At 40.1% G+C, this 26,278-nt stretch overlaps 2 protein-coding genes across 3 annotated transcripts; one reads left to right on the forward strand and one right to left on the reverse strand.

The window, feature by feature from the left end:
* Positions 1 to 14: 14 nt before the first annotated feature.
* On the reverse strand, positions 15 to 11,740 carry prkar1ab (protein kinase, cAMP-dependent, regulatory, type I, alpha (tissue specific extinguisher 1) b). 2 transcript variants are annotated; one of them, XM_030077607.1, is made up of 11 exons: positions 10,515 to 11,740; positions 8,512 to 8,722; positions 7,007 to 7,177; positions 6,748 to 6,839; positions 6,580 to 6,641; positions 6,433 to 6,479; positions 5,284 to 5,442; positions 4,909 to 4,969; positions 4,304 to 4,425; positions 3,355 to 3,436; positions 15 to 2,773 (listed from the first exon to the last, which is right to left on the reverse strand). In XM_030077607.1, exons 2-11 carry the CDS (start codon positions 8,683 to 8,685, stop codon positions 2,601 to 2,603), a joined length of 1,143 nt encoding a protein of 380 aa, XP_029933467.1. In that variant the 5' UTR covers positions 8,686 to 8,722; positions 10,515 to 11,740; the 3' UTR covers positions 15 to 2,600. The 2 variants fall into 2 exon arrangements, with proteins under 2 accessions (XP_029933467.1, XP_029933466.1); XM_030077606.1 differs by having other exon boundaries at positions 8,512 to 8,727; positions 10,515 to 11,739.
* On the forward strand, positions 11,653 to 26,195 carry LOC115377685 (WD repeat domain phosphoinositide-interacting protein 1). The gene is made up of 12 exons (XM_030077605.1): positions 11,653 to 11,726; positions 13,483 to 13,565; positions 15,039 to 15,208; positions 17,261 to 17,357; positions 18,729 to 18,826; positions 18,934 to 19,026; positions 19,152 to 19,222; positions 20,143 to 20,250; positions 20,576 to 20,740; positions 20,831 to 20,938; positions 21,397 to 21,536; positions 23,444 to 26,195. Exons 2-12 carry the CDS (start codon positions 13,544 to 13,546, stop codon positions 23,563 to 23,565), a joined length of 1,194 nt encoding a protein of 397 aa, XP_029933465.1. The 5' UTR covers positions 11,653 to 11,726; positions 13,483 to 13,543; the 3' UTR covers positions 23,566 to 26,195.
* Positions 26,196 to 26,278: the final 83 nt, after the last annotated feature.

A 26,278-nucleotide genomic window follows, 5' to 3' on the forward strand; every position in this document is an offset into this window, starting at 1 on the left:
GACCAAGACAAAACTCGATTCTTTTTACTTTTTATTGCTTAAACTGCCATCTGGAACAATCTATACCAAAAGGATAAACGTCTTTGCACATACAGGAGGTCAAACTGAATACAGGGTAGAATAGAAAAAGAATGGTCCTCTGATATACCTGCAGCTCTTCGTGCTGCAGGTCTAACAAACTTGCTGAAGTTCGGGCTAGCAGGAGTGACTGGCTACTACTGTAAGCCCAGGTTAGGTAAGCTAAGGCAAACCGGGACGATTGCAGTGTGACTAAAAATGTCTGGACTAAAACTCAAGATGACGATGTCGCTCTTATTTACATGAAAACCATACGCTGACAAAAGTGAGTCAAACCCTAAACCCCTATCGGAGTCATTTCCTGTAGATCAGGATAAAGAGGATGTGTTGTCATACACAAGAAAGCTGATGACACAAATCCAAATGTAACCAAATCAACAAGGAATTCCTGAGGGTCGGGATCAGTTTAACTGTAAAGAAAAATATAACGGTGTCCATTATGAAAAACACTCATCACTCTAAGCTGACTACTCTGCAATCAACGCCAAAATCAAAACTTTTTGGACATACAATCAGTCAATCCATCCACTCATCAGTCAATCAATCATCCATTCTGTTCATACAAGGTCTCAGAATGGAGACATACTGTAACAGAAAATGAGAATAACAAAAAAGCTTTGAAATTGATAAACATTAGGTAATATTTAAGAAAAAGTAACAAGCAGTGAAGCAGGAATGAAGAGTTATAGGCCTGTAATCAAGAAGTTGTGCGAGTTGGTGATAGTCAAAAAAAGAAAAAAAAAAAAAAAAAGGGACAAAATTACATGTTATGCCATCTTAAACTTCATCAAGCAGTTAAGCTGGGGGTGGGGGAGTAACTAACCAAATATCTGACAAAGATCCTGCTTCTGCATGGAGCTGCTTTTTAATGTTTTTTTTTTTTTTTTTTAAATAACTTTTTAATACACGCCTCCATTCACACCGGATCACTGGATGCCTAAAACGTTATGCCACGTAAGCATAGAGAACAGATCACAAGCTACTCTGATGAAAGGACAGTCACCTTTTCAACAGGCATAAGCAATGACACTAGCTTTAAATAAATATCCGCTCTCTCTCTCTCGCTGTCTGTCTGTCTGCCTGGTAAATGCCTCTGGTCCTCAGGTTGGGCAGCTATTCGATGCTGTCTGTCTCGCGTGTGATGCATCGATACATAAATACTCAGAGGCCCTGAATCCACAAAACCATCTATTTTTTTCACTTCACTCCAATAACTCAATTACCCGTTTGACCTACTTTAAAAAAAAAAAAAAAAAAAAAGGTTTAACCCATGACGTTTTACACAATACAATTACATACTGTTTTGTCGGTTGACAAGAAGAAGCATTTATTTACTTTGTGGCACTGGACACCTAAAATAGAATTTATGGAAAAATAAGTGTTTACAAAAGACAGTTAAACATATTTTTTTTTAAGATCACCATCACTCCAAACCATAGCCAAAACATTAGTTCATCATTTAGTCAATGATGATAATAATATAACTATGATAATTTTAACTATACTATAATAACATTTTGATTACAAACCATAGCAGAAGAGTGACGAAGTTATTTGGTGTATACTTAAAAATTCTGAATACTGAAATACACTTAATACTCTTACTTTTGTTTTCTCAGAGGAGTCAAGGCAGTTCTTCTATGGTTTTTCTACCAATTAGAGGACAATGTGGTAACAACTACTTCCTGTTTTGAGCTCCAAGAAGTTCGGAGCAGAACACGCACTGTATTTCCACGGCTATGCATCTTTGTGTCATGACGATAATCAACATTTGGCACTAGCCTGGTAGCTGTACAATGAAATAAAAACCCTTAAGTTGTACAGGCTCTCTCAAACTAGGTAAAACAAATTCATCATACCGACTGAGGGTAACTAAAAATGACAAATGGAGTACAACCATTGGTTACCATAGCTTAAACCTATAAATGGTTGACAAAATTAGATGCAATCATATGCTTCCTGCCTTCTACAGTATCTAGGTTCTGCTCTACATTATATATCTAATCTAGCTATCTGATGTCTCAACACGAAACTCTTAGACGGAGATGAAGCGGTCCTCTGTTGACTTGAATCAATCTACAACATAAATCTGGAACAAATTCGCCAAGAGCGCCGACTTCACCATGTTAAGTGTGATTGTCCTATCTCATCAGTCAGAGACCCTAACGTCTGTCAGATCTCCAAACAATCCTGCTTTGCGTTTTAAAGTCCGAAAAGAAAGCATAAATCTGCAAATACATTAATGACAGGTAACATGTAATGTAACTGTGCCTATAAGGTAGCGAACAGCAGCTGGTACAAGCGCTGGTGAATGGCTAAAAGTCACCTCTGTGTGACTGGTAGTAACAATAAAATGAATGTGTGTGTTTGTGTATAACAAAAAGGGGGGAAGAAAAGCGAAACAGAAATAAAAAGAAAAGTTACGTAAAGCAAATTGCATTGGTGGACCCTGGGTCTAAAAGGGGGAAAGAGGGTTATGGGGAAAGGGTGGAGGGTAAGGGTGGGTGCAGAGAAACGCCCCTTCAGACAGACAGCGAGACAAAGCTGTTGTACTGTTGGATGTTGCGTTTGAGAATGTCCGAACAAGGACCCAGGACGCGCTCGAAGCGAGGCCGGTCGAGCTTCACACACTTCAGAGGGCCGCGGGCGACCACGGTGGCAGCACGGGGACGATTCATCAGCAGGGCGATCTCACCTAGAAAACACACAGACACACTTTAGTCCAAACTAACAATAATAGTACACTGTATTTATAGAGCAATTTTCACTTGAACAACAAGGTTCAAGTACAGAGTAAAACATAAAAACATGGCAAAATGAAAAGTAAAAATGAGGCCCAACAGCAATGCCATATTCTGCAGAAGGGAAAAAAGACCCAACATTTAAAAAAAAAAAAGAAAGAAAGAAAGAAAAAAAAATCTTAAATTCAAAATATGAAATGTATAGATGCAGGTTATAAACAATGCAATTAAATTAAAGATATTCTGAGAAAAATACTCTAAAAAAGAAAGCCTTTGACAGTCTCTTGAGGAATTAGCAATTCTGAGATCATAATAATTAATGGAAATTCTATTAATCCCCACATAGTACTTGTGAGAACTTCCAATTTTATGCATTAGATGGCAAAATAAACAGAGGTTATAATTTTGGTCAAAAATCAACATAGCACTTTTTTTTTTTGACAAAAACACTGGGAAATGGGGTGGTTTTGGTTGAAATCACAAAAACCTCTTCAAGACCCTGAAAGGAGTCATTTAGTAATTTCTTGATTCTTACCAAAGTAGTCAGATGGTCCTAACCTCCCCACCTCCACAAACTCCTCGTTCTCTGAGCGACGCTGTAGCACAGCTGCAGAACCCTGAGGAGCACACAAATCCAGACACAGCCTCTGTCACAACAACAGCTGCTCATAACCAGTCCGCACTTCTGTGTGCACAACGACCGGATGATAACCTGCCATAAAAGTTTTTGAGGAAAAAAGTGACTGAATGAAATGTAAATCTATTCTGTAGGCACTCAGTTTAATTAAACAACCAACCAATCAATAAAACAATAAACAGAATATTCAAATGATGATATTTTCATGAAAAAAGCAGCAATAAACTAACACAGTCGGTCACTGGGTGAAATTAAATATATATGTTTGTGTGTGCTTTACAATGTATGTTTTACAACTGTCATAATATCAAAACCACACCAGTAAGACCAATATTTAGGATTAAAAGGTGAGAATAGAGAAATTCATTTTTAATTTTAGGATTTTTAACAATTTAATCTTTTTTTTTTTTTCCTTCAATTTTGACATGCCATATCAACATCACCACCAGAGGGCGTATTTATGTGGATGGCGTGTGGATTGAAGTAGCTGAAAGCAGTAGAGGGACTGTAACAGACAGAACTAAAGTCTGACTACTGACCTCGGACTGCAGCAGTCAATGCAAAATTTAACAGAGTAAAAAAATAATACTAATACTAATAAAGCAAAAACAAAAAAAAGTAGTCCAGTACATCTTAAACTGAATGCAAGTCCTATAAACCTGGTGGACAAAACAGGGACCAGAGGACAAATGTGGAACCACTGAGCATCAAGCCGACAGAAACTGACACTCAACAACATAGAAACTACTCCGCAAAAGCTGCTGTACAGTTGTCCAAGCCACAGACCACTATGGTGTGTGTGTGTGTGTGTATGTGTGTGTGAGAGAGAGAGAGAAAGTGTGTATACCTCCAGGATGATGAAGAACTCATCTCCAGGCTCTCCCTGCACCACGATCTTCTGTCCATCCTCAAACTGGACGGGCTCCAAGGCGTCAGCGACTGTGAGACGCTCCCATTTGTCCAGAGACTCTGAAGGAGGAACAGACGCAGAAAACAACTCAGCTGACAACTGACACGTTATCTGCTCTATCTCAGCTCAAATCCGTATCTGGTCGTCTTTCTAAGATGTTTAAGATATTTAATAGGCTCTAGAGGTCTTTCTCAATCCCAACAGCAGCAGTAACGTATGTGTTTCTCTTATTGTGCTTTTTTAAATTAGTATTAACATAATTCATTGGAATTTGCAATTTAGGGGAGTAAATGTGTGTATACTGTCAGAAAGTAGGAAGTAGGAAAAGATGATTTATTCTGGTCTTGTGTCAGTTTAATTACACAGAACACATACCTGTGCTGTCTGCTGAAACCTAAACTTGATGATGACCAACATTTTTCATCTTTTAACAAAGATATTGTGAGAAGGTGATGAGGTGTGTGGACACAAAGAACAGGAATCGCTACAACTTAGATAACAAAAAAAACAACAACTAATTTTCAAATAAATAAATTACTTACCTAAGATGGACACTTTCCTGAGGAACTCCTCGTACATCTTCCTCTTTCTCAAGGTGCTTCCCTGTAGACAAAGACATTTTTTTGATGTTATAAAATCACATGAAACTAAACACAACAATGAATTTGGTTAAGTTTGGAAATTACGATGTGACAGTAGGGGAAAAAAAAAGATATAGCAATGAAACACTGGAAACACTGCAGGACCAATTGCTACAGCCAATAAAATATAATGAGATCAAAAATATATATATATTAGGTTTGAACATATGAAAAAAAACAATGTACAGCATGTGTAACACCACATATTTTCATATTTTAATAAGTAAAAAAAAAAAAAACACATTGAACTCCAGTGGTCTTGCTGTGTCTCCTCACCATGAGTATTCTCCTGTAGCTGTCTCTGTCGATGCCCCACAGCTTGACGTTGGTCTTGGCTCTGACGGTGGCGGCCCTCGGGGTGCCGTAGATCAGGGCCAGCTCTCCGAAGCTGCCTCCCTCCCCGATGCTTGTCACCCAGTCGTTGTTCACGTACACCTGTCAAAAACCAGGATAACAGGGAGAAAATGTGAACAAAGGCATCAGGGACTGAGACAATAATAAAGCAAGAGATATTTCCAAAGCCTGTTGTCTATAAAAAAAAAAAAAAACAGCCTTACAAATAAAATTGTCACATCTGTAATGACAGAATTGCCACTGGAGAGAAAGTGAGAAATATAAATAGATCCCTTTACACTTGGCATTAACATAAATCCTCAGTAATTGGACCGTGTCTGGATATAGAGCAGAAACACATAAAAATCCAGCTGTAAAAGTGCACAAAAAAACCCTGAAGATCCAATCACCAAAACCATCTCCGGGTAGTCAAAGACACATTTAGCCTCTTTTGCATTAAGTGCAAAAATCTGCCTTTCACAAGAATTTTGCATGGTAAAGGAAATGGCTCATTTTGGATTGAAATGCATGTTAATAACAGGTAAAGAGGGAACTACAGATAGAGAACTACACAACTAGACAACCTGATAAGAAATAATTTAGTGGTGAGAACAAAGAAGTCAGAGTTGCTTCTTTTACTTGGGCATCTAGTCCAAGGACTTTTACATTAATTTCAAGGTCTTGGTGGATGAAATTTAAGCACTCAAAACTGGCATGTTTTGATGTAAAACATGGAATTAAAAATCAAAGAGGCCTTGTTTTTTTTTTTTTTTTTACTTATGATCTTGTGAGGAAATCCTGCTGAAAACCTTCATTTTAATACTACTGCTACACAAGCACAGATCTCTATCACAGACTTTTACTTAGAACGTGAAAGGTTTTCAGACCAAGAGAGATGTGGATACTGATGAATATGGGTGCTAAATTTGAATAAAAAGTCAACAACTTTCATGGCGATCCATTCATTTTCAAAAATCCTTTGAGGCCATGCTTTATTGTTCTCAACCTTACAAACTTTCCAGGATTTTAAAAGCTCATAGATACACTGGTAAGTATTTAATATATAACATAAATGGAATGCCAAATACTCACATCCATCTCCCCTTGGTCAATGACATAGAAATTGTCTCCTTCATCACCTGTATGCATAAAACAATATTGTCAATATCACAGTTCCACTATGACAGGCTTTGATTCTCTTTAGTTAATGTTAAACACATGGAAAAAATGAGATCCTACCCTGCAGAATAACCGTTTCCCCAGCAATGTAGGTAACAGGAAACATTGCATCAAATATGTCACTGGAAAAGAAAAGATTTGTCTGTTGACGTGCTGAATACAAATACAAAACTATCCAAAATTCATGAAAATAAATTCTGAAAACCAAACACTGTTCAAAATAGGTACCTCCTCTCGTTGTCGTCCAGATGTGAGAAGAGCACGTTCTTTTCAATGGCTTTGGCCAAGGCTGCCATCGTCTTGTAGTCTTTAGGAATGACCTTGGAAAATAACGGGTTATTTGTTAGGATATTTGCCTCTCTGCTCAGTTTTCTTAATCAAAACACCGACTGAATATTATTGTAGATACACCACTAAATGTTGCACATTGTTGTTGGCACTGCGGCCTCCACTGTGTGTTTGCAGCGGTGTGCATGTGTGTTCCTACCTTTCTGACGTAAGAGGCTGCATCCTCCTCTGTATAAACCTCTGCGCTGAAGGCTCCTCTCCGCCTGCGACCCTTCACCACAGGGTTCATGGGTGGAGACACCTCCTCATCACGGGAGTCTGAACGGGAACTGTTGGCCTTCTGCTGGTTCTGAATCTGCTTGGCCTCCTCCTGGAAGAGGAGTGGGGTGGTTGGGTAAGTTAGACAAAAAGGGCATTGTCAAGCAATAGGGTTAAAGAGTTTCTACAGTTCATTGCTGCCATCACTACACTGAGTAAATTTATTGTGGATATTCATAACAACCGATGCATAACTGCACACTGAATGTGCACAGAAGACCAGAATCCAAAACCAGACCAAAAACTTCCAAAACAAGTGGATACTGTAAACAGAAACCTGATAATAAAGTGTTTCTGTTCATTGTGTAAAGTTGCAACAACATGCAGCAACACCTGAACAGCAAACATTTCCAGGTGTGCCATGTTCTGCACATAACACAGAAGCAGGTGGTGGCAAGTGGTGTTCACGTCATGTTAGCATGCTAGAAACACAGCTTGCTTCCTACATGCAGTATAGCAAATAAATTCTGTCAACTTGTTTCTTCATTATTGCTGGTGTCATATAAAGCCCTAAAAAGTTTGTATCCGCAGGAGTGCAACTTCTTAAGAGACATTTCTGCTTCCCCGGTGTGGTGTAGATATCAGCTCTGTGGTCACTGATAATGTGCTGCAATAATCTACACACTGAAATGCAACATGCAAAGGTTATAATTCAGTATTTGATTGGGATCTAAACTTCGGCAGTAATAACTGAAACATAGCTAGATTTTACTGAAATATTACACATGAAAATATCTATTAAAACCAAAAATTAGATAAAACCTTTAATTAAGAAAATGAGTAACAAAATAATTGCAAGCAGCCCTAATTAAATTGGGGGAGTGTAGTAGAGACTGTGAATCTTTCAGTGGTAATGAGAAATTGTCTTCTCCATGAGATCCTTCAGTCTGTCAAACAGACACACTAATTTAATTGGATTATACTCTGTGAAAAAAATAAATAAAAAAAATATTGCCAAACAAAGAGGAAAGAAGTAAAGTTTATGATTGTATGTACTTGCTGGTTTATTAAACAGTAACTGTCTAATGTAACAGTGCGGGGCAATATGGACAAAAAAAATCATTACATGTTTGACCCAATACCTCACTGATATTGTGATGATACTCTAGTGAGGACTGTTGGTGTTTTCATGAGATACTTACACACAAGAGATTTTATTGATAAAAAACCATTAATAATGTGGCTGTGATGACCAAATATGATACCCAGAAATTCCAGAGGACATGTGGTCTATTGTCATAATGTCAATATAATATCAATGTATCACCCATCCCTAGATGTAGTGTAGTGTATTGTGATCTGTTTTCTGTCCACTAACCATAAAGAACACACACACACACACACACACACACACACACACACACACACACACACACACACACACACCTTCTCCAGTCTCTCGAAGTACTCCCTGAGGAAGGCCATGGGCCTGTCTGGCCTGGAGGTGCACAGCTGGACGATGCAGTCCTTCAGCAGCTGTTGGATGTTGTGTTTCTGCACGTACTGCTCACACTCCCTCAGGCTCCGCTCCTCCTCGCTGCTCGTACTGCCCGACGCCATGACGACAAACGCAACCCTGCTCCTTGACCTCTAACCTCTGGACTTGAGAAAGCAGAGCGAGCACAATTTCAGAAGATCAGGGTACAACATGGCTTCACTGTTTTACCAGAGAGTAAAACAGAGTAGGTGTGTCAGCGTGTGGCTATGAGAACTGGACAGAGAGAAGAAGAGGGAGTGTGAGAAAAATAGAACCAGAGCGAGAAAGCACAGCGGGATGGGGTGTTGTTTTGGCACTGTGGAGTCTGACTGCTTCTAAGTGGCAGGAGTGAAAACTGGTCATATGATGTGATCAAACACTTCTGACTAGACAGCAAACTAGGACAAGCACACTGCTCGGCTTGCTTCTATTTACATAAAACAATTTTAAGTTTTCAAACAGCCTGAACAAAGGCTACAACAACTGAGACAGTAACTGGATATGCCTGCAATTCTATCATAGACACACTGGACCTAATTTTAGGCTCCATATCAAGACAAAGGAAACTCAACAAATTCCACAAACACAATTCCACTACAAAGAGCAAAAAATAGAAGTGTCTGTACTTAAACAAGGTTGCAACTTTATGCTATGACACCACTGCTGAGCAAAATAGTCCGGCAGACCCCAGATCATCTGATTAGCTTCTGAAATATAAGCTACTTTTGACAGCTCAGTGCTTAGTCCAAAACAGGAAGGCCTTTAGAGCCCTGCTGTAACCAATACATGCATTTTAAATGAGCAAGTGCCACTCAATAACAATAAGGTCTACTGAACAAACAGATAGATCTGCCCTGTGCATGCATGTGCATTGTGCATGTGCAGCAGTGTAATAGGATTCAGATAATTTCTAATCTGACAAGGCCCAGGGGAGATTATCAGCAGTGTTATCAAAAACGGGGCTGGCACAAAGCATCCTTCATGCAATGACAGTCCAGGTGGACAATTTAGCAGGTCTTATCTGAAATTTAATCTTAATCTCAATCTCAGTCTAAACCTACCTGAGACATCTGATAAATGATACTATTTTCATAATAGGTGATGCATGTTAAAAATATAGATTAATACCAAGATCTTAACCAACATCTAGACATTTAAAAACATGCTACATATACAAATGCACATATCACATATACTGATAATTTCAGAAAACTAGTGTCTTTAGATAGTTTAAAAAAACAGAAAAAAAAAAAGATGTACAGCCTTAGATATCTGCCGTCTTCCGCTGTTTAAAAAACAACCTGAAGTATTCAAAATATGCAAAACACATATTATCTTCAAATCAGAGAGCCAGTTACTGAACAAATTCACGTCACCTGTCTGCTAAGGGCGGGCTGTCATTTAAATTACAGAAAGCACGATGCTCAAATGACCTTGCTGAACAGGTGACATGCCGGAAGACGGATAAAATTAACGCCTATCAATGAGACTAACCTACAATTTCTTGGTAAACGTTGTTTTAACTTTTAAAAGGCAGTAAAAGAAATTGCACTATCTGTAATAAGAGCCTGGGTTAGGGTGGCTTCATGAAGGTATTGATGCAGACAAGTGCTGCTCAGACACCAGCTAGCTTACCTTCAGCTGCAAACACCAAGACACACAAAATGCAAATGCACAATAAGGGTTTTACTTTTTCGCTTCACTATCCTCCACACACGCTGTGTTAAATATAGTGTGTCTGGCTAGTTTGATGCCTTGCTGGCTAGTTTGTGTCAGCTGGCCTGCAAAGGCAAAGCTTTCATCCAATGACGCCATCTTGAGCTCTATCATAAACAAACGCGAGACGGGAGGAAACAAAATTCACCTATCCAGAGGTCATTTGTTTCAAGAACGGAAACGAACAAATACTTACAAGAAACTATAATTTCCTACCGAGCCCTTCGACAGCGACTCGGGATGGATGGTATTTCTCAAAGTGTACAGTTAGCAGACCCTAGCTTCGATTTTTTCCCAAGCCCTGGACCGCTGCCCCACCGGATACGGGTTAGGACCAATCACGAGCCGTCATTGACGTCAATTCTCCTCGTTCTGACATGTGAGCCGTAACCCCTGGCAACCTTAAAGGAGCCCGCGCGGATATCGTGACGTCAAGGAAATAGTTTTGAGAAAAATAAATCGATTTGATTTCAGATTGAATTTCGTTAGAGCGTGAATTTACAGCTGCGTTTGCGAGGTCGAAGATGCGTTCACTGCACCGCGCAAGAATTTATTTCAAATTCACTTTGGAGGAGTGTTGGGGCCAAACTATGTAAAGAATATGCAGAAAGTCACCACTGGATTCTGTGATACATAAATTCATCCGCACTAAGACCTCCTACACTCTTTTTATGTGTAGTTGTGATACGCTTTTCATGATTATATCAGTTTGTTGTCACATCTCCCAGGGTGGCTCGCTGTTGTGTCGAGGCACGGTCAGGCAGTAAATAAGGTTTGATGTTCTCCATATTTTATCCAATGAAATTATCATAACAATTCCTCGTGACAAGACTGAAAGTGTAGCTGGCCAATCAGCACGCGTTTTTCAAAGTGGGCGGTTCTTATTTGATCGACTGGCACATTGAGCAATCAATCAGAGACTCTCAGCAGCTCGACCAATTAAAACAGCGGAGAGGAGATCTTGACCTGCTGCGGTCAGCCAATAGCAGCGTGCCTCGGTGTGACGCATCCTCCCATCAGCTGTTTTTGTTTTGTTGTCTGAATATTGGAAGTTAATAACATAATAATAACAGTATCGTCCGGTCAAAGTGAGGCGATTCACCGGGGACTTGTGTCTTCTGTTTTATTCTCTCTCCAGACTTGTGAGGGTGTAATCGGTGACACATGTGTGCCATTTGACACAGCTTGTCCGGACATTCCTCTCCCTCAAGTGTGAGCGTGGCGCTTGGAGTCGGGGAGCAGAGGAGGGGAGCGGGGTTTCGGCAGGGATCGATCCGAACCCAAGGCCTCCGACCTCGGCCAGCGACAAGAGAGGACCATCGGCGGCCGGGATGGAGTCCCAGGAGACACCGGACGGTCCCGCGGGGCACCGAGGCTTGATCTGCGCCTCGTTCAACCAGGACACCACGTAAGCGCCCTGCCAGTCTGAACTCAATCTCCTTGATGCACCTGAGTGTTGCATAATTCCCCAGCGCTACAATTTCTCTGCGTGCTTTTGTTTTCGTGGCAGCACTCCGTATCGTGCCAAGGAGTCGCCTTGGTGCTTGTCTGTGCAGATTGCCCCTCCAAAACTAAACCAAAAGCTTATCCATGACTCATTAAAAGTTCTAGATTAGGCCCATGCCATCTGACAGTAAAGTAGGCCACTGTGTTAATCTTCAAGGCCTATTGCATATTAAACTAGACAGTTGTTGGACAAACTTCTGGCCGTTGCGCTCTAATATAATCAAACAGCTTTATTAAATATATCCTGTTTAAATGTCTCTTGTAAACCATTAACCCCAGCTTGAGTTATGACACAGCCTATTGGGCAACTGTTGTGTTTTCTAAGTTTATATATTAGTGAGGTCATTTTTTTGTCCAAATGATTTTGCCATATTGGTAGCACAATATGGCTGTGTATTTCTGTATTTCTTTATGACTCCCTAATAACTAAGAGCATTCACACCTCTCTGAGTCCATTGGCCTCAGTCCAGGCTATACCAGAGGGATTAATGGAGGCATTAAGTATAAGTTAACAGATAACAAATCCTGAAAGAACTCAGTGACTTCTTCAGGTGCAGGTGTGTCATCTTACGTAAACATTTCATCTCTCTTGGATTGTAAAACTAACCAGGTGGGCAAACAATGCTCCTGGCCTTTCTTAACCCTTTCCCCTGCTGTCCTTCCATGATAAGATAAGACAAACTGCCTTTTTTTTATTGACAAGTAGCGGATTTTAATTAAGAGTGCTTTATGGCCACATTCTCTAAACTAGATCAGTCATATATACATCATGTCAAGCACCAGGCAACTGTTATGTAGGATAAGGGAAGTCTGTCAGACCTGTTGACAGCCTCCTGCCCCTCCTGTCCACTCTGCAGTGCCTCTCTCTCTCCATTATGGCCATTCATCGGCCTCATGCTGCTGCTGCTGATCACCAAAGATGGTCCAGTTATCAGTGCAGCTGCACAGAGGTCACCTGACCTCACTACCCACAGCTCCTACCATACTGACCATACAAAGCATAGCTACACCGGATCCTTAATATTCATTCTGATGGCTATTTATAGTCACCCTTGGCAGTGATCCACGTTATTCTACTTCCTGGTCAAAACAGCTGTATACTTGTTTATGTGTGTATGCATGTATGTGTCGGTGTGTATGTGCATTAGAACATGCTAAATGCAAATACATGTTTTACAATAAACCAAAACCTTTCACTTATATGGGTTCAGTTTGTTCTGCCAATTCTAAAACAGTGAGGGCTATTCTATTCTATTCTATTCTATTCTATTCTATTCTATTCTATTCTATGCCATGCTGTTCCAGGTGTTTTATTGAGAACAGATTTTTTGTGCCTGTGTCTGAACTTTTATTTCACAGTACCACCGATGACTGAAATGTTCGCTGCCTTTTTAAATTACATCTTGAGCACTTTTTGAGCATCTTTTGGCTTTAGGCTATTTTGTCTTTTGGTGTGATGGTTGTTTTCAATCTTTCTACGTGTTTTTCTGCATGATATTACAGAGGATATCTGCACACTGAACAATGAACCGAATTGTGTTTCTTCACATTACATGCAAGACAGGCTAAGGATGAAATTTAAAAAATGTGATTGAAAAATGTAGTAATAATTGTATAAAGGGATTTTTCTGGTAAGACTGCCTCTGCCTGTGTCTTAGCTCTCTGTCAGTGGGCACCAAGGCTGGCTACCGGCTCTTCTCAGTCACCGCTGTGGACAAAATGGACTGCATCCATGAGGGAGGTAAGAGGGAAATAAATTGCACTGTTTGCTCATTAGTTGATACCTTAAAATAGACCAGCAATGGAGGACAGTACCCCTACTAAGCCACACATACAATGCAAAATGTTTGTGCATGCTTGAATTTGATATACAGTGTGTGTATAAAGTCTCTTTACAATTTAACAAATTTATTACAGAAGCAAATGAATAGACAAATCTGTGGAAATTATTACAAAATGAGGAGTAGATATTGAAGTTTTTTTTTGCCTCATTTAATACACCTCTGTATGGGCACAATTAGTTGCACGAAGCACATCAAGACGGTGCTCGATTTCTTGCCATGTTCGCTGTAGCATAGCCTCATCAATGGCGGCAATGGCATCAGTGATCTTTTGCTTCAGGTTGTTGATGTCCAATGTGACTAAAAACTTTGATAACCACTGAGTACATAGCACAAATCTGATTAACATATCTCATCAATTGCTTTTGCAATAGATTTTTTAAATTGTAAAGAGACTTTGTGGACACCCTGTATTAAGCACTGATTTAACCCAATTGAGATTAAACCCTCATTTTCATATAAGAATGCACTGGGTAAGAGCAAAGATGTAAAAGACAGAATGATTACTACAGTAAGATTGCCTGTACATGGCAAAAATTTACAAAGCATAAAAGGGGAATGGATAAATGAGTGGTGGGCTGGCAAGAAGGATACACCTTAATAGAGAAGGGAAGGGAAACACCAGTACACCAAAAACATAAACTTTACAAAACCAACCAAGTCCTTTAGATTTAAGTCAACATCAATGCTTTTTATCCGATTCGGCTCAAACCCGTGGCACACCACATACAAGAGATTCTTGAGACCTTAGATTGTAATGAGTCATATAAACACATAAGTAAGAGAGTATCAAACCACAGTGTTTATGTGTACGTCTGCCTAACTCCATAGACTTCCACAGTGTATATCATAAAAACAGACATGCTGCACATACAGTTCACTGTCACACAAGAGGTGACATAACTTTGCAGCATCATGAGTGTAAACAGTATTATTAAGCTGTGGTCAGGTTCACCTTGGTTGTACAAAGTGTCCAGGAGCATAGACAGGCCATGTTTACTCTGCCATCTCCAGCACACCTGAAGGTAAACAAGGGCAGCCATGCCGTCTAATCCTCAGTATTTGTAACAAAAGATAGTCTGGAGTCATTTTGAGGAAGTCAGAGCTCAATCATGTGTCTTCCTCTGGCGAGTGTCAGTTTCTCCTCAAGTGTAAACAAACCAAACTGGTCAGGTTGCAAAAAAATAAATAAATAAAAAATAAAAAATGGATAGTAACATCATTATAGGGTAATTAAAGCGTAAGCAATGGTGTAAGAACTTAACAAAAGAGAAACATATTTGTCTTTGTGAATACATGGGTGACCTGATGTGTTTAGCCAAGTTTCCATAGCTTCTCCAGAATCCATGACCTTTCCCCTGTCCCTGTCCCAGTGGAGTGTCCGGATGTGTACATAGTGGAGCGGCTGTTCTCCAGCAGTCTGGTGGTGGTGGTCAGCCTGTCCATGCCACGGCGAATGAACGTCTACCACTTCAAGAAGGGGACAGAGATATGCAACTACAGCTACTCCAACAATATCCTGTCTGTCAGGCTCAACAGACAGGTACGGGAAGGATGTCCTTTTCTTATTTTTTCCTTAATTACAGTTTCATTGTTTGCATTTAATTTAATAAATTGATTTTAATTTCTTAGCAGTTATAATTTAATCCTTTCTTATTTCTTATATTAAATTCATTTTCAATTCAATTAAATGTTTATTCTAGTACATAAACAGCTCTTTCACGCTTTTGTTAAGAAGTGCAACTCATCACAGGGTTGTTTAGAACCTCAGTAATGTGGTTCTCTTACTCAACCAGATAATACAAGGATACAAGGATACAAGGATACAAGGATACAAGGAAGTTTATTTGTCATTATACAACAGGTTGAATAATGAAATTAAAGTGTGGTTCCCTCTTGATTGATTAATTGATTGTATAGAAAATAAAATTATTAAACATGGAGGAGTGCAGATGGTGCATTTAGTAGTCTCACAGCCTGAGGGAAGAAGCTGCTCTGTAGTCTGGTGGTACGGCAGCGAATACTTCTGTATCTTTTGCCTGATGGCTGCAGGGTGAACATGCTGTGGCTGGGGGTGGGTGTTGTCTTTTAGGATCCTTTTGGCTCTGCGCAGGCACCTCGCCTCCCCGATATCACTGATGCTTGGTAGATGGGTGCCAATGATGTTTTGGGCAGTTTTAATCACTCGTTGCAGAGTCTTCCTGTCCTGGGCCGTGCACATCCCATGCCAGTTTGTGATGTTTCCAGTCAGGATGCTTTCAATCGCTCCTTTGTAGAAGCTGACAAGAACTTGCCGTGGGAATTTTGCTTTCTTAAGTTTCCTTAAGAAATACAGCCGTTTCTGAGCTTTTTTAACCAGGGCAGAGATATGTGAAGTCCATGTTAGGTTCTCTGTTATGTTGATTCCCAGGAACTTAAAACTGCACACTTGCTCCACCTCAGCTCCATTGATGTAGACAGGGTTGTGTGTCTTTGCCTCTTTTTTTCGAAAATCAACTATCAGCTCTTTGGTTTTGCTGACGTTGAGCAGAAGGTTGTTGTCTGTGCACCATTTTGCAAGATGGTTGATTTCCTCCCGATATGAGAACTCATCATTTATATATAAGATTTATTATTAATACTTGGTACTCCAGGTTCGTACTCCTGTATTAACAAACGTATGGCTAGCATTGTGAAATCTTGGCACAAGAAGCAACAGCCACATAGCATCATATGGCACTTATTTACATCCATACCACAGATGAGCAGAGGCGAACACAATGAAGATGTGGCATCAGCTGTGCACATCTGCAATTTTTCAACATGTGAGGCAGTGCGTACAGCTTGAGACGTTGTCTCTACATGTATCTATCCTCTGCTAAGTCATCTGTAATACAGTGACCAAGAGATTTAATCTCATTACACACCTTAAGAGCATTATCATTCAAGTGAAAATCAGGAGATAGTGATTTTGTGCCCCTTTTTACTCTTCATAATCATAATATTACACTTTTGGCATTATGATTTATCTCAAATTCATCACCATACTGGGAACTTCTCTTCAACAGTTGTTGCAAACCAGCACTGTATGATTAGATAATTAAATCCTCTGCATACATAAGGTGGTTAATAAGAGTGTTCCTGAGCAGCACAACCTGTTTTGCACACATTCATCTGCTTTGATAAATCACCCATGTACACATTGAACACTGAAGTGGCAATCAGTGCAGAATTCCTTCTGCTTGAATTTATCTTGCATCAACCCTGCCTTGGTACTGCACAACTTGGCTGTTAATGTTATTTTGTAGAGCCGTGTGAGCATATTGTAAAACAAAACTCGCAGTGCACATGCAGTCCACTCTCTAGCCTCTGTTGGAAGTGAAGCAGTAACAGGTGGGACCTCTGTAGGTTGTGTAGTGAGAGAGGTCAAACTGTTAACTCTCTGTACCTGAAAGCCCTACAGCTGTCACCTCTGCTTTACGCTGCGAGAGCTTGTGTTTATGCTGAGCTCTCACTCTGTCACTGTCTGTCACTGAGTCCTTTGGCTTTCTGTCCTTGGCGGTCTCTGTGTGTCACTTTCACTGTCAATGTCATCGTCCCCGTCCACGTCCCTCAGCGGCTGGTGGTGTGCCTGGAAGAGTCCATCTACATCCACAATATCAAAGACATGAAACTGCTCAAGACGCTGCTCAACACGCCCTCCAACCCCTCAGGTACACTTTTGCTGACACACAGACATTCACACACTATATACCACACATATGAAAGTCTCACCCTGAAAACGGTAGTTCAGTAGTTCATTTTGCTATTATTTTTCATCATACCAAACAATTCTGAGCAAAATCTTGTCAGATGTACAAAGTTTATAAAGCTGATGGTAACTCAGAAATATCAATGCCAAATGCAAGGTAGGGCAGCTAAATAGATCTAGCACATTTCATACACAGATATACAAAGTTCTTTTACGTAGAGCATAAAATGCATTTGCCAGAGAATAAAACAGTGCAAGTGAAGGCAACAAAGGCACCACAATGCAAAGCACTTAACTTATAAAAGCATGAGATTGTTTTAAAAAAAAAAAATAACTAATAAAATTGCATAATTGGACATAAAGACATTATAATTAATAAGCACTGCAAAAATAAAAGCTTTTAATGTGGATCTAAAAGAGGACAAAGTTGGTAGTTCACCTGGATGCAGCGACCGGGGATGGATCCCCTTTTCTGCTTGTCATCCCCTCTCTCTCTCCCGCCTTTCCTGACTGTCTAAATAAAGCAAAATGCCAAAAAAATAATCTAAAAAACTATAGTGGACAAAGGCGGGCATGGCTGAGGCCTTCTAGGAGTTTTTTTGCAGGTTTATGCAGCATAATAATTTAACGATGCTTCACCATGTTCTGGTCAAACAGTTGAAAAGTGGGTATAGGCCTGTCCCAGATGACCTAAGGGTCTTTGCAGTTTGATATTGAATCAGTGGGTTACAAGTATGTTTCAGTCTCAAGCCATCAAGTGCTTTGTAGAAAAACAAAATGGATTTACAGTAAACTCTAAGGCACATTGGACGCCTGTATAAAGACCTGAGAACTGGCAAATATGATCTTATTTTGTCAACATATCTATGCCCAGTCCATTATAAGACATTTATATATTTAATTCATAGCTGATCCATGACCTGGCAGCTTTTACTATTTATTTTACCCAACTTAAACAGCAGTGGATGCAGACTGGCAGACACAGATGGGAGGTAAAGAATAAATAAGGGCGTTTAAAGAAATAGTCACTGAAGCATCAAAATTGTACAAGAAAGGCTTAAAATACTTTTCATTAAAATGTCACATTACAGAGTGAAAATGTGTTTCAGTAATGTGTCGAGAAATACAAGCTTTTGGTCATTTGGAAATGATTTTCGGAGTGTCCATTGATGACTGTATTGCAGGGCCATGCGTCCTGCAAAGCAAGGTGTTGTTAGCTTGTCTATAAAGCAATTGACAAGATATTGGTCCTAAATAATGCTGGGAAAGAAAGAGCCCTGGTTGATAATAGCAGGGGTTGTTATCAAAGGTCACCCTCTCCGCTCCCCTGCAGGTCTCTGTGCCCTCTCTGTCAACCACAGTAACTCCTACCTGGCGTACCCTGGTAATCCCACCATCGGAGAGATCATAGTCTACGATGCCAACAACCTGGTGAGGCCGCAGTAAACTCCCAGAAACATCACAGCATTGTCAGATCTGTTGCACATGCCAGTGGTGTGTGTGCCGATGTCATTAGAGAGCGCTTGTTTGTCCCTCAGAGCGCGGTGACGCTGATCCAGGCCCATGACAGCCCGCTGGCAGCCCTCACGTTCAACGCCTCAGGCACCAAACTGGCCAGCGCCTCAGAGAAGGTGAGCATGTATTCCTCTGTCTGCCTCTGTCTCCAGCTTTTACAGTGTCTTTCACATCTTTGGTTTAATTCCTCCCTTTCTCTTATTACCTGTCAGTCTCTGTGTGACCCTCCTCTCCTCTCCAGGGTACCGTAATCAGAGTCTTCACCATTCCTGAAGGACAGAAACTGTTTGAATTCCGAAGAGGGATGAAGAGGTTAGAAAGCGCACTCGTTATGTAGAAACAGTCTTACACTAAACTGCTAAAACTAAAGAGTAGGAGTCAAAGGACCACAAAACAGATAATACTATTGTATACTGTAATACAAAATTTTTTCTTGATCAGTATTTTCATGTTCTGAATCCCTAGTTTGAGTTTCATCAAGCGCAGACCCCTATTTAAAGTGATTTTTCCCCAGAGACCCTGAGATAAAAAAAGATGTTTTGGTTTGTGTTAAGCATTAAGTTGTATAAATATCATACTTTAACACTGACGGGGGGAGATTGAAACATAATGTTAGTATAATCACCAGTACATTTTTCTTGTATTGTAACACTTTCTAGTGAATAAAACTAGAGTGAAATGAAAATATTCCTCATTTTGCTGAAGACTCCTTGGAAGCCACTCAAGGACCCCTGGATCCCACTTTCAATTCAGTTATGATTTTGTTTTAGAAAATGCGACATACAAAGCATCCCTTATCTCCCTGACATGAGTCAGTGATTTCAGCCACCAACTGCATGCTGGGAATTGAGACTCATCAATTCAGTGTCAGGACCAGAAGTTCGAGAAATGGGCTGATGTCAGGAAAGTCAACAGGTTGACTCCCCGGAATGTAAATTTAGGCGGGGAAAGTGAGTGTTAACACCCTCTACTCCCTTAACAACCACTGTCAAGGTGAGGTTTAGACACCAGTGTGGGCAAAGCAGCACCATGTATATGTTATAATCTAATTATGTGAGTGTGATGACGCACTTGTGTGCTTAGTCAACTTTCCTCAGAGAAATAAAGAGAAACAACGTGATCAGAGGATGAGAAATATGTTGAGATAGGTTTGTATGAAGTCATATTAACCTTGTTTCCCCTCACTGTCTTCTGTGTGTGTGTGTGTGTGTGTGTGTGTGTGTGTGTGTCAGATATGTTAGCATCAGTTCATTGTCCTTCAGCGCAGATGCCCAGTTCCTTTGTGCTTCTAGCAACACCGAGACGGTCCACATCTTTAAACTGGAGCAGCACAGCCCCAGGTGAACACACACATATTCATATCAATGTCACACAGCGGTAATCCCTTTATTTTAAAGTGCTTTATTTAAAATGTTGCATTTGTTTAAACATCAATGTTTCATAGTAAAAGGAACTTTAATAGTTTGCAATAATTATCATAGCCCTCTGTCAGGTTGCCAGTCCTCTCAGTGATTTGTCTCCTGTTTTTATAATGTCTTAAAATTAACGTGGCAATGATTTACTTACAATCAACAAACTTACAATAACGTTACAATGATTTGCTAAAATGCTACACACATGCTACACACAGCACCGTTAACCATGGCTCATTTTGCCTCCTCCCAGTCGAGAGGAGGAGTCCCCCACATGGTCGGCATACGTCGGGAAAATGTTCACGGCGGCCAGCACTTACCTGCCCACTCAGGTGTCAGACATGATGCACCAGGACAGAGCCTTTGCAACCGTGCGACTCAACATGTTCGGCCTGAAGAACATCTGCGCCCTCACTACGTAAGGCAGAGCAAGAGGGAGACATGAATAAAGTGTGTGTGTGTGTGTGTTGTTCCCGTACTTAATCTAGGAATTATCATCTTGTGTCAGGATCCAGAAACTCCCTCGCCTGCTGGTGGCGTCCTCAGATGGGCATCTGTACATCTACAACGTGGACCCACAGGATGGAGGGGAGTGTGTCCTCGTCCAGAAACACAGGTGTGTGTGTGTGTTAGTGTGAAGCAACCTACATGTATATTTGTATATGTGTACATTAAAGATGCACTGGGCAACCTCACATGTTTGCAGCTCCAAAATGTCAACAAGTGTTTGTAGTCAAAGGTCTTGTTTTGGGTTAATTATAATTGGCTGCACAGTGTAAAGAGTAGAAACATATACTGTCTGTATGAATAATGCGTATTTTGATTTTCTAAAACTGACAACCCGTGTTTGTTTTCTCAGTGTTTCAATTGGGCAAATAGAGTGAACACATTGGCTCTCATTCATGGCGTTTTGGATGCTTTATTTGTTGCAGCCCCACTTTGATTTAGGCTGATAAGACAGGTGTTTTGTTACATCAAAACTTTGCCTAGTGCCTCATTCAAATACAACAATTGTTTAAGCTTGTGTTTATCCATGGGGTGACTGTTCCTGAGTCTCTGCCCGTGCTCCCGCAGGCTGTTCGAAGGCGATGAGGAGCCGGCGGAACAGAGGGAAGAGGAGAAGCCAGAGGACGCCGTGTCCCAAACATCCAACCAATCATACGCTGCCACTGTGGCTCTCCCATCAACCCCGCCCTCCTCCACCACTCTCATGGGTGAGCTTTATCTGTCTGTTCAGGAAAACTGATAAAACCTTCCCGATAAGTGATTCCACCTGGATTGTAACAGTCACACGTCAAGCCTCTTCGTCTGCTTAGCTAGTGTGTGTGTGTGTGTGTGTGTGTGTGTGTGTGTGAAGTGCTGCTGTTTGCTATGTAATTACTAAAAACCTTTATTTAAGCTTCCATCTGCTGAAAGCTGAAACATGTAGAATTTCGGATGTCACAAGAATCGATGCTCAGGATGGATCCAAGTCACTACGAAACTTTGGAAAACGCCACCAATACTTATGTCACTCTGTTCTTATTGCGACATAACCTTTATGTTTAAATACTAAAACATTTTAAGTGTTCATCATGCTTACAGGACTGTGAATCAAATTGACAGCACATAATCATATTTTGCTGTTACTTTTCATGCACTTCCTCTAAATTGAAATTAGCATTTTGCTGGGCTGCTTTATGGTCACCTTGAATATTACACTTGTTACTGTAGAGTCAAGTGTTGAGAAAAATGGGATTTAACTTGTATTTGGTGCCTATTGACAAAATTCTGGTGTGGTGACCTCACTAGTTTGAATTAGTACCCAACCAATATGGGATTTCTGAGACTGCTAGGCCTAACAGTACTGATTTAGAGGGAAAAAGTCTCTAATTGCCGATATGACAGCAGATATAGTGAGTTTTTGAGCTAGAATGAATATAAACCTTTTGTATGTGGATTGTGATTTTGCACCAAGTCTGCTTTCTTCAATACATAAATGTATTAAAAAATATTCAGGATTATTGTACATCGGCAACCAAATCTAGAAGTCAACACTGAGAAAATAAAGAATCAATAAATAGCTAAATAAACATGAGTACTGTTCAGTATCAGTCAGTTGCTGACCATTTAAATAGAGAATAAATTACATCTTAAAAATATATATCTATATTAATTAAACTTTTCTGCATTATGTTCTGTAAAAAATAAAGTTTTCATATCAGCCCATATCAGTGAACATATACGCTGATACCTGTATGATACTGATATCTGTGATAGACCTATGTGGACCGATAATATTTGCCCACTGATATATTGGTCAGGCTTTAGTTTTAATACAAAAAAAAAAAAAAGAAAAAAAAAAAGTTTTCTTAACATAGATGCTAGAAGGCTACCCTAGAAGAAATTTAAGGAAGTAAAAAAAAAAAAAGACTTTTGAGTGGCAAGCGCAATTCCCATATATTCTCTCATGATCAGTCTCCTGTATGTTTTCCTAAGGTTTTGTGCATCTTGTCCTTGCTAAGTACTGGGCCGCAGTGGGTTACAGTGCGTCCTTTCCAATACAAAAATGACAAAAACTAGAAAAAGCCGCTCAGGCAGGAGAGAGAAACCCAGTGGATACAGACTCAATTTGACAGGCACTAAAAAGGGCACATTTAGTAGCGTCACAAGTGTCACAAAAATAGAATACGGTAGAACCTTCTGTCTGTATTTATGCCGCATTCATTTCAGCTCTGAGCTTGCAATGTCCGGCCTGTGACAACATCGCATTCACGGTGTCAGCTCAGGAAAAATGGATGCCAAGAAGAAAAGCACCTATTTTTGCTCCAGGAGGGATACCAAAAGTTTAAGCAGCACTATTTGCTTAAGTCATGAATAAACACTCTCACATTGATTCCATTCTTACTGTAAACAGCAAAAGGCGTTTGGTTTTCTGCTGTTATGCCGTGACATCACTGGAACTCTGAAATAAAACCTCAATTTCCAACATGTAATTCTGCATTAGATGACCTTTTTTTTTTTTTTTTTTTTTTTTTTTTACAATCTGGAGCTCATTTTGCAACACGGGTCACAGACTCTCCTCGACAAGCCACTTCTCTTCATTTTGCTTCTTCACTAACCCTCCCGTCTCTCTTCCCAGGATACTCTGAGGACGGCGGCGCTCAGAAGGGCGAGGTCATTCCGGAGCATGAATTCGCCGAGGGCCCCGTCTGTCTAGATGACGAGAACGAGTTCCCTCCAGTCGGCAACCAGAGTAACTGAGCCCCCCTCTTCGGCAACACAATCAGATTTGTTTGTCTGGAGCTGGGAGGAGGCACAGAAATATTCCAGACGAAACCCCCCCCGCCCCCCTCCGCTTCCTCTTGAACCACATGTACCCCTGCTGGCCTAGGGTCAAAACCTGCCACAAACATACGTCCTGTCTCGTCTGTATGCTGTGTCCCGCTCAATTTTTGTACTGAATCAAGGAAAAAAAAAAACACTAGGAGTGGAAGGCCCGCTCTCTGTTTAAAAAAAAAAAAAAGCTTTCTTTCCCCCGTCACCTGAGAATCAATCAGATGCAGTGAAGAGACTTCCATGGCATTAACACACATTATTCTAAGACTGTGTAAAGATTTCCACTGTCAGCTCCCTCGTTGCCAGATACCAGTCATGCCATAGAAATCAGTGTTACCCCTTCTTTGTAGAAACTACCACTGTGTACTACCGCTACGTTTCCTTTGTAGATCCTTCGACTTTGCTTAGGCCTGACAACATCATCTCATTATCATCATGGTAGCAGCCAGATGAGGACGTGATTGGTCCAGCAGAAGGCGATCAAGGCGCGCTCACCTGTAAACTGTCTTCCACTTTGACAGGCGGGTCTGACCCACAGCCCTTGTAGGATAACCGGGGGTCGGACTCATAAAAGTGCTTTTTAGATGGATTTTAATTAGTTGTGGATTTTTTCAGGAAGTCCCTTAAGTGCGGTTCCCCCTAATTTTGTTAAGATAAGCTTAATCTTTTTACAAACTTCATTAATGGCAATGCAATGAAGCACAAAAGGGTTATTTTCCTCCCAGGCTAAAACCCATAATACTGCCATCTAGATAATAATTTGCAGCAACTACTTACGCTGTCTGTATTTATGGTTTACTATACTGTAATTAACTTGACACCTTTTAGTGAAAGGCCTTTTAAATTTCTTCTCATGGGACAGGACACATAAACCAAATAAAAAGCGTGACGAGCTCAGCTTCACAATAAAATGCTGTGCATAAAATGTAAGATTTAGACAGTAAGGCTATTAATTCTCTGAAATACCTGCTTTCATAAATGTTTAAAGATATATTTTAAAGGCTTTACCTTCTCACTGAAGACATTTAAAGACATGGAGTGTTTTCTGAAAGTTCAGAAAAAAATGAACAGCTTTTCTTTTAATAATCACACTTATTTGTAAGCTTTTTTGAAGAGAAAATATAACAGAAAAGATATCGTAAGAAGGTTTTGTGAGTCCGACCCCAGTTTCCACTTGCAGCAGAGGTCTGACCTGCAGCCCCTTCACAATGACCAGGCCGGTGCCAGGGTTAGCCGCACACTTACATGTTGTTTTCTACACATACTGGCAGTAATTCAGGGACATTTCTTCTCTTACAATACAAAGTGATTTGTTAAAGTACTTCAAATGTAAAATAACTCAAAACGCGTGTAAAGACGACGATATAAGCAGAGCTGTCTAGCAAAGCTGAGTTGGAAGAGGAACGGATGAGACCAAAAAGAGAGCTGGATTCACAAAAAGTGCTCTTCAGATAGATCCTAAGATGCTTTAATACGTTCTTAACACTCTTAAGTGCACTTTCCCACCATTTTCTCTGGATTCGTCTCATCCCGTATGAATTATTCTTGGGTTTTTGGGGAATTTCTCAAATTGGGGGCTACCAAGCTACCACAATGTCAACACATATAAAATGACTAGAAACATTTTCAGTCATTTACATAAGCATGTTAAATGTGAAATCCAAGCTGTTAGACTGCAATGTTGATAATAAGTTGATAGCATACTATCATGTTTTTGTTTTTTTTCTAAAAAGGTAGCACAAGTAGATCTAAAAGTTCAAACCAATAAAGGGTATATTACTAGGTCATGCAGATGTAACACAAACATGCTTATTTAAATGACTGAGTATACATTTTGTGTCCTTTTTTGCTTATTTACTTTGCGGTTTGTGTGGTAGGCCCTCTTTGAGAGGTTTTAAGAAAAAAAAAAAAAATAACAACTGAGGTTCCTAAGGGATATGATGAAATTTATGAAGATATTGGGAAATCGCACTGAGCAGCCGTTTTAAGAACTTGTTAAAATTTCCCCTGCGATACATTATGGTCTATCTTAAGAGCAGTGTTGTATGACCTGCAGAAGCAGCTGGGATACCAATTATGGTAAGTGTGGGTGATGCTAAAAATTTAGAGTTACAAATAGAGCCTGATAATATTACATCTGAAGTTGGCTGTCCGCTGAGAAGTGAATTACTTGATAGGGAGCTGTACATGAGAACAGGTCCTTGAATTTCAGTGATATGAATAAGACCTTTTTATTTACTACATGATGCTGAATATTGTAACAATTCATAGGTATTTTTACTTTGAAACATGATGTACTAAATATTCTTTTGGAATATGTTGAAGTATTGCACATTGACGCAAAGACCTACAGTGCGTACGTAAATATTGAGGATTTTTACTGTGTGTATAATGTGTATATAATACATTTATATATAGTACTAATGTGAACTTGGTGAGATCATCTGACTGGATTGCCAAAAGGTGGCGCTGTTAGGACACCCTTACTCTGCAGTGAGCTCTTGAGTACTTGATGATTTGAGCCAGAGACACATTAAAGCTGACCTGTCAATCAATCTCCGCTTCCTGCTGCTCTCTGTAGTTTTGCTCAGAAAGAAAAATAACACCACAGCCTTTGTAACTTGAATCAAATCATAGC

Source organism: Myripristis murdjan, chromosome 19, assembly GCF_902150065.1.
Source record: "Myripristis murdjan chromosome 19, fMyrMur1.1, whole genome shotgun sequence".
Lineage (NCBI taxonomy): Eukaryota > Metazoa > Chordata > Actinopteri > Holocentriformes > Holocentridae > Myripristis > Myripristis murdjan.

What these genes read in the sequence shown, in the direction of transcription:
- prkar1ab (XM_030077607.1), bottom strand. Translation starts at nt 8,685, where the DNA reads ATGGCGTCGGGCAGTACGAGCAGCGAGGAGGAGCGGAGCCTGAGGGAG. An exon ending in CTGGACGACAACGAGAGGAG is followed by an intron (nt 6,642 to 6,747) that starts GTACCTATTTTG and finishes TTTCTTTTCCAG; the next exon opens with TGACATATTTGATGCAATGT. An exon ending in AGGACCATCTGACTACTTTG is followed by an intron (nt 2,774 to 3,354) that starts GTAAGAATCAAG and finishes TGTGTTTTCTAG; the next exon opens with GTGAGATCGCCCTGCTGATG.
- LOC115377685 (XM_030077605.1), top strand. Translation starts at nt 13,544, where the DNA reads ATGGACTGCATCCATGAGGGAG. An exon ending in CACGCCCTCCAACCCCTCAG is followed by an intron (nt 17,358 to 18,728) that starts GTACACTTTTGC and finishes GCTCCCCTGCAG; the next exon opens with GTCTCTGTGCCCTCTCTGTC. An exon ending in TTCCGAAGAGGGATGAAGAG is followed by an intron (nt 19,223 to 20,142) that starts GTTAGAAAGCGC and finishes TGTGTGTGTCAG; the next exon opens with ATATGTTAGCATCAGTTCAT.